The 13,290-nt window shown below is 45.6% G+C and overlaps 1 protein-coding gene and 1 long non-coding RNA gene across 5 annotated transcripts in view; one reads left to right on the forward strand and one right to left on the reverse strand.

The window, feature by feature from the left end:
* Positions 1-13,290, reverse strand: part of SESTD1 (SEC14 and spectrin domain containing 1) — a 129,414-nt gene that overhangs the window by 66,505 nt on the left and 49,619 nt on the right. For all 4 annotated transcript variants that reach the window (XM_075933735.2, XM_075933734.2, XM_075933733.2 and 1 more), the window contains 2 exons: positions 5,093-5,201; positions 2,390-2,480 (listed from right to left, as the gene is read on the reverse strand). In XM_075933735.2, the coding sequence (XP_075789850.1) occupies positions 2,390-2,480; positions 5,093-5,201 (200 nt within the window). The remainder of the gene's footprint in view (positions 1-2,389; positions 2,481-5,092; positions 5,202-13,290) is intronic.
* The window catches only part of LOC142830199 (uncharacterized), a 58,839-nt gene that overhangs the window by 40,451 nt on the left and 5,098 nt on the right, over positions 1-13,290 (forward strand). Inside the window, exons 4-5 of the long non-coding RNA XR_012905233.2 lie at positions 5,950-5,995; positions 10,539-10,673. This is a non-coding gene — a long non-coding RNA (uncharacterized LOC142830199). The remainder of the gene's footprint in view (positions 1-5,949; positions 5,996-10,538; positions 10,674-13,290) is intronic.

The following is a 13,290-nucleotide window of genomic DNA, read 5'->3' on the forward strand; positions in this document are numbered from 1 at the left end:
AGGAGCTCCTGGGTAGGCTTCATGAATAGACATTGGCAGAGTTCCCAAAGAGCAGTCTAGACAGGAAGTGGCAAAGGCTGGAAAACCATTGCCATGCCTATATTAAAGAGGGAGGGTCACAGCCTCCTGATTAGATATACATAGATTATAGAAGTCAGTGAGACACACCAAACAATATAGGTGCACCAATGATACACAGGGCCTGGACTCTAAACTATTTACATTGTTCTAACATGTTCACTTGTAAAAATTTTATGTAAGTCTGACATGAAGGCTGCTCAGACTAAAACTAGGTTCTGTCTTCTCCGCTAGTTACACCTCTGCAGTAAAAAGAAGAGTGAAAATGTGGGTGTGCAGCACATTTTAGGGTTCCCTAGACTACATTTGTGCTGCATGCTGGATTCCCTTTTGCTAGGGTTCTCATGCTGCCAAGCTCTAAATAATGGGCCAACTTTTCTGACTTTGTGTAACACATAGCTCAATGGGGGTTCTGAACAATGAGCTCCTAAGCACTACTCGTATCCATGTTAATAATGTAATATCAGCTAGTTTCTTCTGACCTTGTTTTATTTACAGATTTTGATTTAAGTGATATTTTCAAATATTCCATTTTTTTAGCACACTCAACATGCAAGTGAGGCTACTAGCAGAGATGCAGTCACAATTAGGGATGTTAGATAGTGTGTCATTGAATAGCCATGTAACCATAACAAATTTTAGTGGCTAAACGGCTATTCAACAGTGGCCAGAGGTGGGGCCAGCAGCCAGTGCAATCTCTGCCCTACTCCTAGAAAGCCCCTTGCCATGCCTTGCTGCTGCCTCTGTATTAGAGGCAGCAGCACAACATGGCAGACAGGAGCCAGTCTGTGAGGGGAGCCAGTTCAAAAGCTAGCTTCCTGTGCAGACCAGCAGCCGCCTGTCGCCCCGCGCTGCTGCCTCTATATCAGAAGCAGCAGCTCGGGGTGGCAGCAGCCTTTGTCCTCAGGGGGTCCGAGCTCCCTGTGTACAGAGGTTGCTCTGCAGCAGCAGCCCCTGTCCGCAGGGAGCTTGGACCGCCCCCGCAGACAGGGACTGTTGACACAGAGCAGCTTTTGTGGATAGAGCCTGTGTCACAACAGGCTGCCTTGACCCCTCCCAAACTGCTGACTCTGAAAGAGGCAGCAACATAGGGGGAGAGAAGAGAGGATGGTGGCTCCTGTCATCCCATCCCCCGTTTCCGCCCCCCCCCCCCCCCGCTGCCTCTGCAGGAGGCAGGCAGATCTGCAAAGCCAGCATATGCAGAGAGCCAGCTAAAAGTGAGATCCCCACACATATCAGCTCCCGCCTGCCGCCTCAACCTCCGTGATGTTGACTCTCTATCAGAGAAAGCAGTGCGGGGGTGAGGCACAGGTGGATCCAATGCTTTTATAGAGCAGGCTTAAAGCCAGCTCCCCACGGGCACCAGCTCTCGCCCCCCTCTTCTCTCCCCCGACTCTCTCTGATATATAGAGTCAGCAAGGGTAAGGGGATGCATGTATTCGATAGGATTAACCAATAAACCCAGGCTTATCGGTTGTGTTGTCATCTACTCGTTGACATCCCTAGTCACAATATAAATAACCTGATAATAAGCTCTACATTTCCTTTTCCTCTAACCTAGACTATCATTCCTTACTTTTGCCAGGCCTGATCAAAGACAGGGATATTGACAAAAACAAACCCAGCAGAGACCCTCTTCTATCGGCTACTTGGATTAAGTGGAAAGAAAGGAGGGAGTGGGAATGAAAAACTGGCTGATCTATAATGGATAGCTGCCTGGCTTCCACCAAAACAGTTTGCAGCCTCAGGTTTCTCTCTACCTCTCTTCCTTCATTCAGGAACTTTCAGCACCCCAGGATCATCATTCATGAAAGACTGGCTAGTAGGTACAACCATGCCTCTTTAATACGGGCGCAATAGGCACAATTACCTCTTCTAATCTAAATACTGCAACATCCTCTATTTAAAACTTTCCTAGAAGTCTACTCAGAAGCTCCCACTATCAAAAAATCTGGGGGATTTCCTCAGGTGCTCACAACACAACAGATGTCCTCAAGTGGGATTTTTTATCATTTCTAGGTTACCATATTAAAAAGAAGGCAGTTACCAATCTGCTCTATTTTGCACAACCCTGGCCTCTCAACAAATAGCTTGAGATGACCCTCAGTTGAGAAAAATCTGAATAACTCTCTATAGAAATATATAAACCCCCTTTTGAGATGCACAGAATTTTGTAAGAGCATATATTTGGTAATTACATCACAATATCGGTTCACCTATAAAGAATTTTCAGCCGTTACAGTAACACAGCATTTTGACTACCATCAATAAAACTCATCTGTTGACTGTGAATATATAAAAAATGATTTACCTGGAGCATTAAAACAACTGTCTTTACCACATTCCACTGAGATTTTCTGCCATCCACTATCACAGTAAATCCTCTAGCTTTACACTTTTCACTAAAAAAGAAGATACAAGGAACAAAGTGTCAGCTATCACAGTGATTAGCTTGGTTATTACTGACTTTCATCACAGCCATTTTATAAACAGGACACTGCTATGGAATTTTGCAATTTTACTTATTAAAAAATCTCCCTAAAAGCTAAAATATGCTCACTTACAAAACATTTTTCCTTTTTACTGTTCAGGCATACTTGTTTGTACACTACTACCAATTTTTTTAAACAACAATTTCTGGAATACCAAATACTTATAATATTTTGTGTTTATACTGCAGTTCCCCTTATCATTAACCGAAGAGGTTAATTTTCCTAAAGCCACCCAGGAAGTCTGTTGCAGAGTGAAGAATACAACTTCCAAGTTTTGTTCCTAAATCTCTTGATCTAGTTACCAATCCAGGAAAACATTTAGGCTGGTGGCTTACATTTTAAACATGCACTTATGTATTCTTCTGACTCAGGGCCATTAATTACAACACACAAAAAAGCTAGCCAGAAGAACTGGAAGCACTTATTTACTCCCTTTTTAATTAATAAATTTAATTTAAAAATATTTTTCAAAGTAGTATATATTTGTAAAAAAAAATGTGAAAGACCATTAGGGTTACAAAATCAAGCACTCAAATATTAGGAAATGCCAGCATTAATGTTATCAGTGGCCAGTGTCTGCACCCTTATCCTTCCTGCCTAGATTACAGCAAGAGGAGCATACAGAAAATCTCTCTTTGCTCCCAGGTCCAGTGCCAGGTACCACAGCATCTAGCAGCATAAAGAGAGTCCTGCTCAGCCTACAGTATGGGCTAGAGCATGCTTATGCAGACGGAATATTCAGAGAATTTAGCTGCTGGGGTCTAGTAAATCTAAACTGACCATGTGCATGTGGCAATTTTCAGAGGCTTTTAACTTGGCCAAATTTTGGCCAACTCAGGATAACATCTTTGCTCAATTTTAAGTCCCTGCTTTAAACATGAAGGCTCGAGCTTCTCAGTGAAATGACTCAGCATAGGAAGTTTCAGCCTCAACAGTTAACTTTTTCAAGTGATAAACAACTGAATACACTGGAAAGCGTTAACTACAGGCAGTCCCTGGGTTACGCGGATCCGACTTATGTCGGATCCATACTTAAGAACGGGGCTTTTCTCGCCCTGGAGGACGTGGGCGGCGGGACCACCCAGATGTGCTGCGGTCCCGCCACCCGCGTCCTCCGGGGCAAGAAAAGCTGCTCCGAGTCTCCCTGGTCTGCTGGGGGGGGGGGGGGCAGCAGACCAGGGAGACACAGAGCAAAGACGCGGAGGACCCGGGTGGCGGGACCGCCCAGACGCACCGCAGTCCCACCGCCCGGGTCCTCTGCGGTTTTGCTCCGCGTCTCCCTGGTCTGCTGCCCCTTCCCCCCCCCCCCAGCAAACCAGGCTTTTCTCGCGGACCCCTGGGGCAGAGTAGCTGGGGCACTGCCGGTTGTTCCCACAGCGCCGCTCCTCGACGCTACTGGACCAACCCAACAGCGCCCCAGCTGCTCTGCCCCAGGCATCCCCAAGTCAGCCGCTGCTGAAACTGACCAGCGGCTGACTACAGGAAGCCCGAGGCAGAGTTGCTCTGCCCCGGGCTTCCTGGAATCAGCCGCTGATCAGTTTCAGCAGCAGCTGACTTGGGGACACCTGGGGTAGAGCAGCTGGAGTGCTGCCGGGTTGGTCCAGTAGCGCCGAGGAGTGGCGCTACTGGACCAACCCAGCAACACCCCAGCTGCTCTGCCCCAGGCGTCCTGATTCAGCCGCTGTTGAAACTGATCAGTGGCTGATTCCAGGAAGCCTGGGGCAGAGAAACTCTGCCTCGGGCTTCCTGTAGTCAGCCGCTGGTCAGTTTCAGCAAATGCTGAATCTGGACGCTAGTTCCGATTTACGTACAAATTCAACTTAAGAACAAACCTACAGTCCCTATCTTGTACGTAACCCGGGGACTGCCTGTATTCACATTAGTGCCAGCTCTACATATAAAAATTTAGAAAGTCATTGCTCAAACACAGACAGTATTACTACTTCACATGTATATATTTTAGCTTACTATAACTGCATCATTATGGGACTAAGCCATATTTTCTATCCCTTATAATGAGTTGTCAAATGTACATAAAGAAGGAAAAAAAAACCCTGTGCTCATATACTATGATTTTTTTAAAAATAATCAGTATACTCTTACCCATTTTAATTTATTTTTCAATTTAAAAAGTTTAGCTCCTGAAAACTCAGATATACAGCACAGAGCCTACTATTGCAATAATCCCACTGATTTCGAACACGGTTACTCACATGAGCAAGCATTATGCTTGGTAGTAGGCATTTGCAGGATCAGAACTTTAGTCTACATTAAGGGTAAGAATCAACTAAACATCCAGCAGGAGGAAAAAAAAAATCAATGTACTTATCATTATTGTATTTGTAGCATGAAAAAAATGTTTCTTTGGCGTTTGGACCATAACTATACCTTGACCAAGAAATTTGGACCTTGACAAGAAATAATTGACTATCTCTGATTACTTTGTAAAATATATTTTGTGTTGGAAGATAAAAACATTTAGTGCTTTTAAGCAACAAACACCTTTAGAGTTACTTAGTCACCTTGGAATACTTAGCAGATAGTCTAGGGTAACACTCAGCTCATCCATATTTGTCTGTTCAAGGCATAATGGAATTGTCAGAATGAGGCCACTTCGTCTGTCCTTCCCTCCTATTAGAAAAAGGCATTACAAAGTTTTAATGTACTTTTAAGATAGACATAAACATTTTCAATTATATATTCTCAAACAACGTTACTTGCATCTAAAACTGTTATGAAGCTTACCCCCAATTTACAGCCCTTTTGTTCTCTTGTAAGTCCTGTAATTAAAGAACATTTTGCAAAGGGTATCTCGGACCTTAAACCAAAATTACATAATAGACAAAACCATGTATTTGTAACCTACCTGTAAAAGACATGCCCAAAACACACGGTTTGGTCATTAGGTTACCTTACTGCAAATCACTGTTAGAATATATATCAACATCTTTGAATACTTAAAAATTCTCAGTGCCTTTTCAGTGAGACTATACGTTTACATTAAGGCTACCAATCCAGGAAGGGACTTCAGCACATAGTTGGCTTCAAAAGAACTATTCACTTGCTTGAAGTAGGCACACGCTCACATACATTGCTGATTGAAGGCTTAAAATGGGGGGAGGAGGAACCTAAGACCCAAGGGCCAGATGTGGTCCTAGGTTTGTCTGGATCCAGTGTTCAGGGCTTAGGGCTCCTCCTCCTCCACAATGGGGAGACTGCGATGGCACTCCAGCCCCCACTGCCCATTCTATGGGTCAGCGGCCCCCAGCCCTGGTCTAAAATGTGAAAACATAAAGCATGTGATCAAGATTATTTTTAAAGCTGGATTGAAGGTAGATTCCTAAATTCATATTAATGGGCATATTTTCACAATTACTAGATACAGAAGAACCCACAATGGCCTGTGTACCTAGATTGGAACAACAGTAAGTACACTCTATCGCTTCTGTTAACCCACACAGCAGATTTACATCTAAATATAAAGAAACAATGAATATGTCAGGATCAAAACATACAAAATTAAAGGCTCTCTTCATAGGAACAGATCACCCAGAACTCTCACTGACGTGCACAGAGCTGTGGGTGCTTTGAAAATCAGGTCTTTTGTGTTTTATCTATAACTCTTTTCAGAATATAGGAAAATCCATAGCATTTCACTAGATCTCATGAAGTACTGAACCTTCAGTATTGGGGGGTTGACAATTGACTCCCTTGCCCACTTTTTAAATTATCATACACCAAACATCCTTTCTCCCCCGCTCTTCTCCTCTCCTCTCCTCCCTTCATCTCCCCCCCCCCCCCAACACACACACTTGAGAAGAGCTTCTTGTAAACATTCCTAAAGCCATTTCTTTGTTCTCTTTCAAATCCTGTGTTTGTACAGAGCCTAGCACAACTGGGTGCTGGTTCATAATTAGGATGCCTAGATGCTACAGTAATCCAAAGAAATACAGCAGAATGCTGGTTATCCGATACAACTGATAATCAGGTTAGAACATCAAAACAAACTAACAAAAACCTGATAAACTAGAGTAGTATTTCCCAATTTTATTTGGCCATGGAATTCTTTTCAGCTTTTCAAAATGTCAAGGAACCCCTAAATTTGTCAAGGAAAAAAAAGGGGGGGGGAGACCCACCAATGCATGAAAATCACATTCCTTCCCCAAGACCCCACCCCTTCCTTGAGGCCTCATCCTCTGTTCCCCTCCTCTCCATCACTTGCTATCCCCTTATACACTCTCACTGGGTTGAGACAGGAGGTATGGGCTCTGGGGTGGGAATGAGGAATTTGGATGTGGGCAGGAGTGAGAAGTGCAAGCTCTGGGAGGGAATTTGGATGACGGAGACGGGGATGGTGGCTGGGGGAGGGGGCTCCAGGCTTGGGAGTGTTGGGCTCAGGTGGAAGGTTGGGGTGCTGAGCAAGCCATGGACTTGTGGATGTGAGGGTGCAAGCGTTTGGGTTGGGTATGTGAGGGGCTCAGGGTAAGGAGGTTGTGAGTGTGATGGGCTCAGGATACAGATTTGTGATGTGTGGATAGTGCAGGAGTGTTGTGGTGGAAGACTGAGGATGTGGGGATGCGGGAGTTTGGGGATGTAGGAGGCTCAGGACAGGGGGCTCCAGTGTATAATAGGCTGAGATTTGGGGTCAGGTGGTACAGGAGTGTTATGATGCTGCAGTGAGATAGGGGCATGTTGGGCTGGCTCCATTTTTAAATAAAATATATCAAACTCAAAAGGTTTTAGCATTGTCTTTATTTATGAGAGGGGCGAGGAACCTGTTTTGAGTTAAGGGTCTCTGACCCACAGAAAAGTCAGTTGGGGCCACACAAGTGAGATGCAAAAGCCCACATACCTCCAAAACCCCCCAAGCTTCACTAATGGGGTCCCAACTGTGCTGGTGGGGCCAGGGGACAGAGTGCTAGTGGATGCTGGGGCTGGGGCGAGGGTGGTTCTGGGTGGCAGGATGCTGGCACAGGTGGTGGGGTACTGGGGCGGGTGGCAGGGTGCTGGGGTCAGGGACATGGTCCTGCTGGGCACTGGGGTGGGTGGCAGGGTGGTGCTGAGTGATGGGGACAGTGCTGGTAGGGACAGGGTACTCGTGGTGGGGGGTGGGGGGGGGAAGAAGAGACTAGGCAGCAGCAGGGGCCAGGGGCAGCTGGGACAAGTACCTGGCAATCCTGCAGCACCTCTGGGTTCCAGAAGTGTGCGACTGAACTTCCCTTCCCCAAACAGCTGACGTGTGCACTGCCTGAGCAGCAGGGGCTGTTGCACCCCAGCAACTTACTTCCGCGATGCCATCCTGCGGGGGTGGGGAGGGTGCGGGGAGTCCCAGGGCAGAACATGCTGCCTGCACAGTCAGAGCTGCGCAGCCCCGGGTCTCCTGAACTCTCCCCCGTTCTCCTCCACAGCGCAGAAAGGCCACAGAACTAAGTTGAATGCTACAGCCCCAGCTGTTCAGGCATCGCACACCAGCTTCCTTCCCCGCTGTGGGTCACTTCTATCTGGCACCCCCCCTAGCGTGCCAGCCGGGAACAACTGTTCCCTCTGTCCTCACCTCCCTACACCTCTGCGTTGCCAGGGAGGAAAGGGAAACAAGAGTGCTGCTTCATTAAGAAGCTGGCTAGCGGCTCTCTCTCTTTCAGAGGGAGCAGGGGAGTGCCGGCTCCTCGCAGAACCCCTACTTTTGCTTTGCGGAACCCCAGGGTTCCACAGAGCACCAACTGGGAAACACTGAACTAGAGAATGGAAAAGTGTAATGCTGCTGCTTCACCATGTAGTGGCCACATTAGAGATTCCCTTTCTGGATGTGCATGCACTGGTTGTCCAGTTCAGTGTTTTTCAACTTTTTTTTTTTTAAATAAAGTATCCCTTTTTCAAGAAAAAAAATTATAAGTACCTCCTTTTTTCTTAAAAAAAAAAAAAAAAAAAAAGTATAAGTATCCCACTACCTACAGTTTTCAGAGACAATTTTTTTTTTTACCATTGCAACACATTTAAACAACTCAATCGTAGCCAGAGGGGTGATGAAATTTGTGGGGGTAAAAAGTACAAAACAACAAAGCGCCGTAAAACTTAACAAAAATTCATTTTTTTCCAAATTTCAGTTGTGTTGAAGTACCCACCAGACTTCTCTCAAGTAATCCTAAGGGTACTCCTACCACTGGTTGAGAAACACCAGTCTAATTAACACTGAAAAAACGACAGTTACTTCTTCTTGTAACTAGTGTTCTTCAAGATGTATTGCTCACGTCCATTCCAATCAGGCGTATGCAATGTGTGCATGAGCATCAGAAACGTTTCCCCTAGCAGTTCCTGTAGGGTTGGCTCTGGAGACTCCTAGAATGGCACTGCTACATTAGCACATATACCAGTGTCAACCTGACCTTCCCTCAGTTCCTTTTTGCCAGCTATTCCCACAGAGGGGGAGGAGGGTGGGTATTGGAATGGATGTAAACACCGCATCCCAAAGAACACCAGTTATGAAAAGTGGTAACTGTCTTTTCTTCTTGGAGTGCCTGTTCATGTTGATTCCAATTAGGTGATTCCCAAGCTGCTACCCCATGCAAATAGGGTCAGAATTAGGAATCACAGACTGGAGCACTGCCCTTCCAATAGCTACATCCTCCCTGGAAAATTTATTGATAGCATAGTGGGCTATGAATGTATGAATGGAGAACCACGAGTCCACCCTGTAAGGGAACTTGTGCCACAAAAGCAGTCAACAAGGCATGTGCCCTAGTTGAGTGACCTGTGACCGGTGAGGGTGGGACACCTGCTAAGTCATAACAGGTGCATATGCACCATACTGTTCAGGATGATATGCACTGTACAGAGACTGGGTGCCCCCTCATTCGCTCTGCTATAGCCACAAACAGCTGCATGCAGTTCCAGAATGGTTTGGTATGATCAATGTAGAAAACTAAGGCCCTCCTTACATCCAATGTGCACAGCACTCTCTGCATAGCACTAGAGTGTGGTTTAGGATAAAAAACTGGGAGGAAGATCTCCTGGGCTAGATGGAATTGGGAGAACACCATTGGCAGGAAAGACGGGTGCAGCCTGAACTGCACTTTATCTCTATGGAAGACCAGGTAAATGGGGCTCTGAGGAAAGGGCCCTCAAATCAGACACACTCCTTGTTGAGGTGATGGCTACCAGGAAGGTCACCTTCATGGAAAGATGAAGCAGTGAACACTCAAACACTGGTTCAAAGGGTGGTCCCATAAATTTATTGAAAAGCAGGTTTATGCCCCAAGTAGGTACAGGTGAAGGATAATGGATATAACCTGTCCAACCCCCTCCTCAAACGAGTCACTATGGGGTGCCCAAACGGGGAATGGGAGCAACCCTGGGTGAAAAGTGGACACAGCCACCAGGTGTACTTTCATAGGAGGCCACTAATCCCCGTGCCCGTAAACGTAATAGATAGATAATCTAACACCACCGGAATAGGTGCCTGCCTAAGGGAGATGTCCTGCTCCTCACACTGGGTAGAAAAACTTCTCCACTTGGCCAAATATGCCACCCTGGTAAAGGGCTTTCTACTGTCCAAGAGGACCTCCTGCACCTGGGCAGAGCACTGAAGCTCTAGCGGATTGAACCATCCAGGTTCCATACTGTGAGATGGAATGAGCGCAAATCCGGGTGTCTGAGATTCCTTGGATGCTGCATCAAGAGGTCCGAGTATGGGGGGAGGGCTATCGGGGCCTCCGCTGACAAGTTGAGCGGGGGGGAGGAGGGGGAACCAATGTTGATGCGGCCATGCCGACGCCAACAGGATTAGACCAGCCCTGTCCCTGAAGGCTTTCAGTAGGACCCAATGCACCAGTGGGAATATGGGGTGGGAGGGGGGAGAAACAGGTACAGGAGGTTCCCTCCTCCTCCCCAGTGGAGTATGAACACATCTCACATGGAACCCTGATATTGCTTTTGGAACAATCAAAAGTCCCTGCACTTTTTGTTCTCCAGAGCAGCAAACAGGTCGAGATGGGGAGTCCCCCACATGCAGTAGACTGAGTGTATTGCATCTTCCCTGACAGAGAACTCATGGACCATGAAGATCCTACTGAGGGCATCCACCAGTGTGTTCTGCAGCCCTGTGAGGTACTGAGCCTCCAGTGAATTTTGTGTTTTATGCAATAGTGCCACAGATTTTGAGCCTAGCGACAGTCGGGACAACTGTGCCGCTCCCCGCTTGTTTATATAAAACATAGTGATCGTATTGTCCATACACACCAACATGCATCTGGGGGTCAGAATAGCTGGCAGGCTAAGCTGACTGCCTTCAATTCCTTTATGTTGGTGTGAAGTGCCAAGTCCATGGGCAACCACAGACCTTGGGTCCTCAGGATGCCCAAACAAGTTCCCCCCGCTCTAGGTCTGAGGCTTCTGTTACTAGGGTTAGAGTAGGGACTAAATGGGCGAACTGCACCCTTTGTGACAGGGTCAGCAGGTTCATTCACTACTTGAGGGACTCTATCACCCTGTGGGGAATAGATACCACTACATCTAGACTATCATGTCTTGACACAAAGACCAAGGTGAGTCAGCCTGCAAGAGTCTGAGGTGCAGATGCATGTATCTGATCATGGGGCAACATGATGCCATGTAACCAGAAGTCTGAGGCATACCTTCACTATTGGGACAAGGCACTAGGTGAGAGTGCATACCAAGTCCTGTATCACCTGAGACCGGGTCCCAGGAAGAGATGCCTTCCCTTGTGTCAAGTCCAAGGTTGCCCCAATAAACTCTCTTCTTTGCCCTGGACTCAGAACCAATTTCTCCCTGTTGAAGAGAATGCCCAGGGCTCTAAACAGTTCTAAGGCAAGGTCCATGTGTGCGTGAAACTGTTCTCTGGAGGTTGCTTTTAGCAACCAATCATCCAAACAACAGAAAACCTGGCCCCCTCTCTTGTGCAGGAAGGCCACTGCCACACATTTGGTAAACACTTGCAGAGCAGAGGACAGGCCAAAGGGTAGCACTGCAGAACTGGTAGTACTTGTTTGTTACTATAAACCTGAGGTAACGCCTGTGACATAGAAGAATCAAGACGCAGAAATATACATCCTTCATAGCAAGGGTAACAAACTAGTCTCCTGGATCCAGGCAAGGGATTATGGTGGCTAGTGTGACCATCCTGAACTTCCGTTTCCCCATATAGCAGTTGAGGTTCTTTACGCCTAGGATTGGCCTTACACGTCCTTTTGCCTTTGGTATTAGAAAGTAGCGGGCAACATATAAGGCAGAGGAAGGTCAGAGTACCAGACACAGATGCATGGAATTTGGAGCCACCAAAACAGGGACAGCATTTAGGAGGAATTGCTGCATTTTCCTCCTTCTCAGTTGCTGGGTGGGAGGAGAATTCTCATCTGACTTGTCTCTGGACATGTCCTTCTCTTATCCACCATCATATATTAGTTCTACCACCCGCATTCCCATATCACATATCACTTTCACATGTAGAGTCTAATGGATGCCCCATTTCTAGAGCTAGCTCCTGATTCACTCATGTAGCATAAACAAAGCTGCAGGGATTAAACAGAATTATATATCTTTGCCCTTGGATCTTTTCAGCAATCATATTCTTGAGGCTGAAACCATGCTGCTTATCTCATTTTTTTATAATGAAATGAACTATGTAGAAATAAACAGATATAAACTGCAGCAAGATTTACAAATTTAGCCCAAGAGTTTCAAGCCATCACAGTGGCCTTATACTAGCTTTTTTATCCTTCAGCTTTTTTAAAAAAAACTGTTCCACCTCTGCATTAATAAACCAATTTCAAAGCAAACTGTAAATCTCAGTAGCTTTAAAGGGTGCTGATTTTCTTTGCCATTGCTTATTGAGATAAAATATTTTAAATGCATTAACTTAAATGATAGTCTACTACAGTAAAGAGTTACTTAGTAAGGGGACAGTATCCAAACTACATCATTTTCAACCAGACCTAAAATGCTGGTTTTCACATATGCTAAACAAAGTTTTAAAATTATTTTAACTATCTTATTAAGTTGAGAGGCATTAAACCATCATGTTTTTCCTTCATGACAGCAGTTGATCTAAATGGAATTTAAATTATGACCAATCAGTCCACAAAGCAAATTAAAAGACAGTCCTATCTATGCAGAAGTATATGAGACAAACTACAAAACAAATGCACACATATAATCAGAACACTAGTATCAAGTGTTGTAGCTACAAACTGGTATACACTGAGAGGCGCTCTAGCTCAAGATAAGCAGAGATACAAAGGACATATCTTGGCCATTTATACAATTAGCATTGGCATAATAACTGCAATAAAATAGTTAAAAGTCTCTCTCAAAGCCATTCAAAACCCAAAACTGGAATTAAAGATGTAGTGATGATATCTGGAATATGTTCCACAGCCCTCACAAAGGGCCAGATTCTGCACACCATCTTCATATAATTAGCTTTCTTGCTTTGAGTAGCCTGACTGAACGAAGGACTTTTTGCCCCTAGAAGTCTTCCATGAAGTTTATGATAGTCTTCTGTCTTTCTAATCATGATGGCCCAAGAAAATGCAAACAGTTTGTTGATAACCAGCGACAGGGGGGCTCAGCCATGTGAATGCTATTCCCAAAGATCCTTTCTTAAAATTTTATAATCCTTGTTGCTGCTTCCTTTCCCAAGAACTGACAAAGGAGGGAACTGAGGGGCTCTTGAGTGTGGGTTGGCCTCTTCCACAGAATCCATGAA

The sequence above is a fragment of the Pelodiscus sinensis genome, chromosome 7 (genome assembly GCF_052426305.1).
Source record: "Pelodiscus sinensis isolate ZL-2025 chromosome 7, ASM5242630v1, whole genome shotgun sequence".
In the NCBI taxonomy this organism is placed as follows: Eukaryota; Metazoa; Chordata; order Testudines; family Trionychidae; genus Pelodiscus; species Pelodiscus sinensis.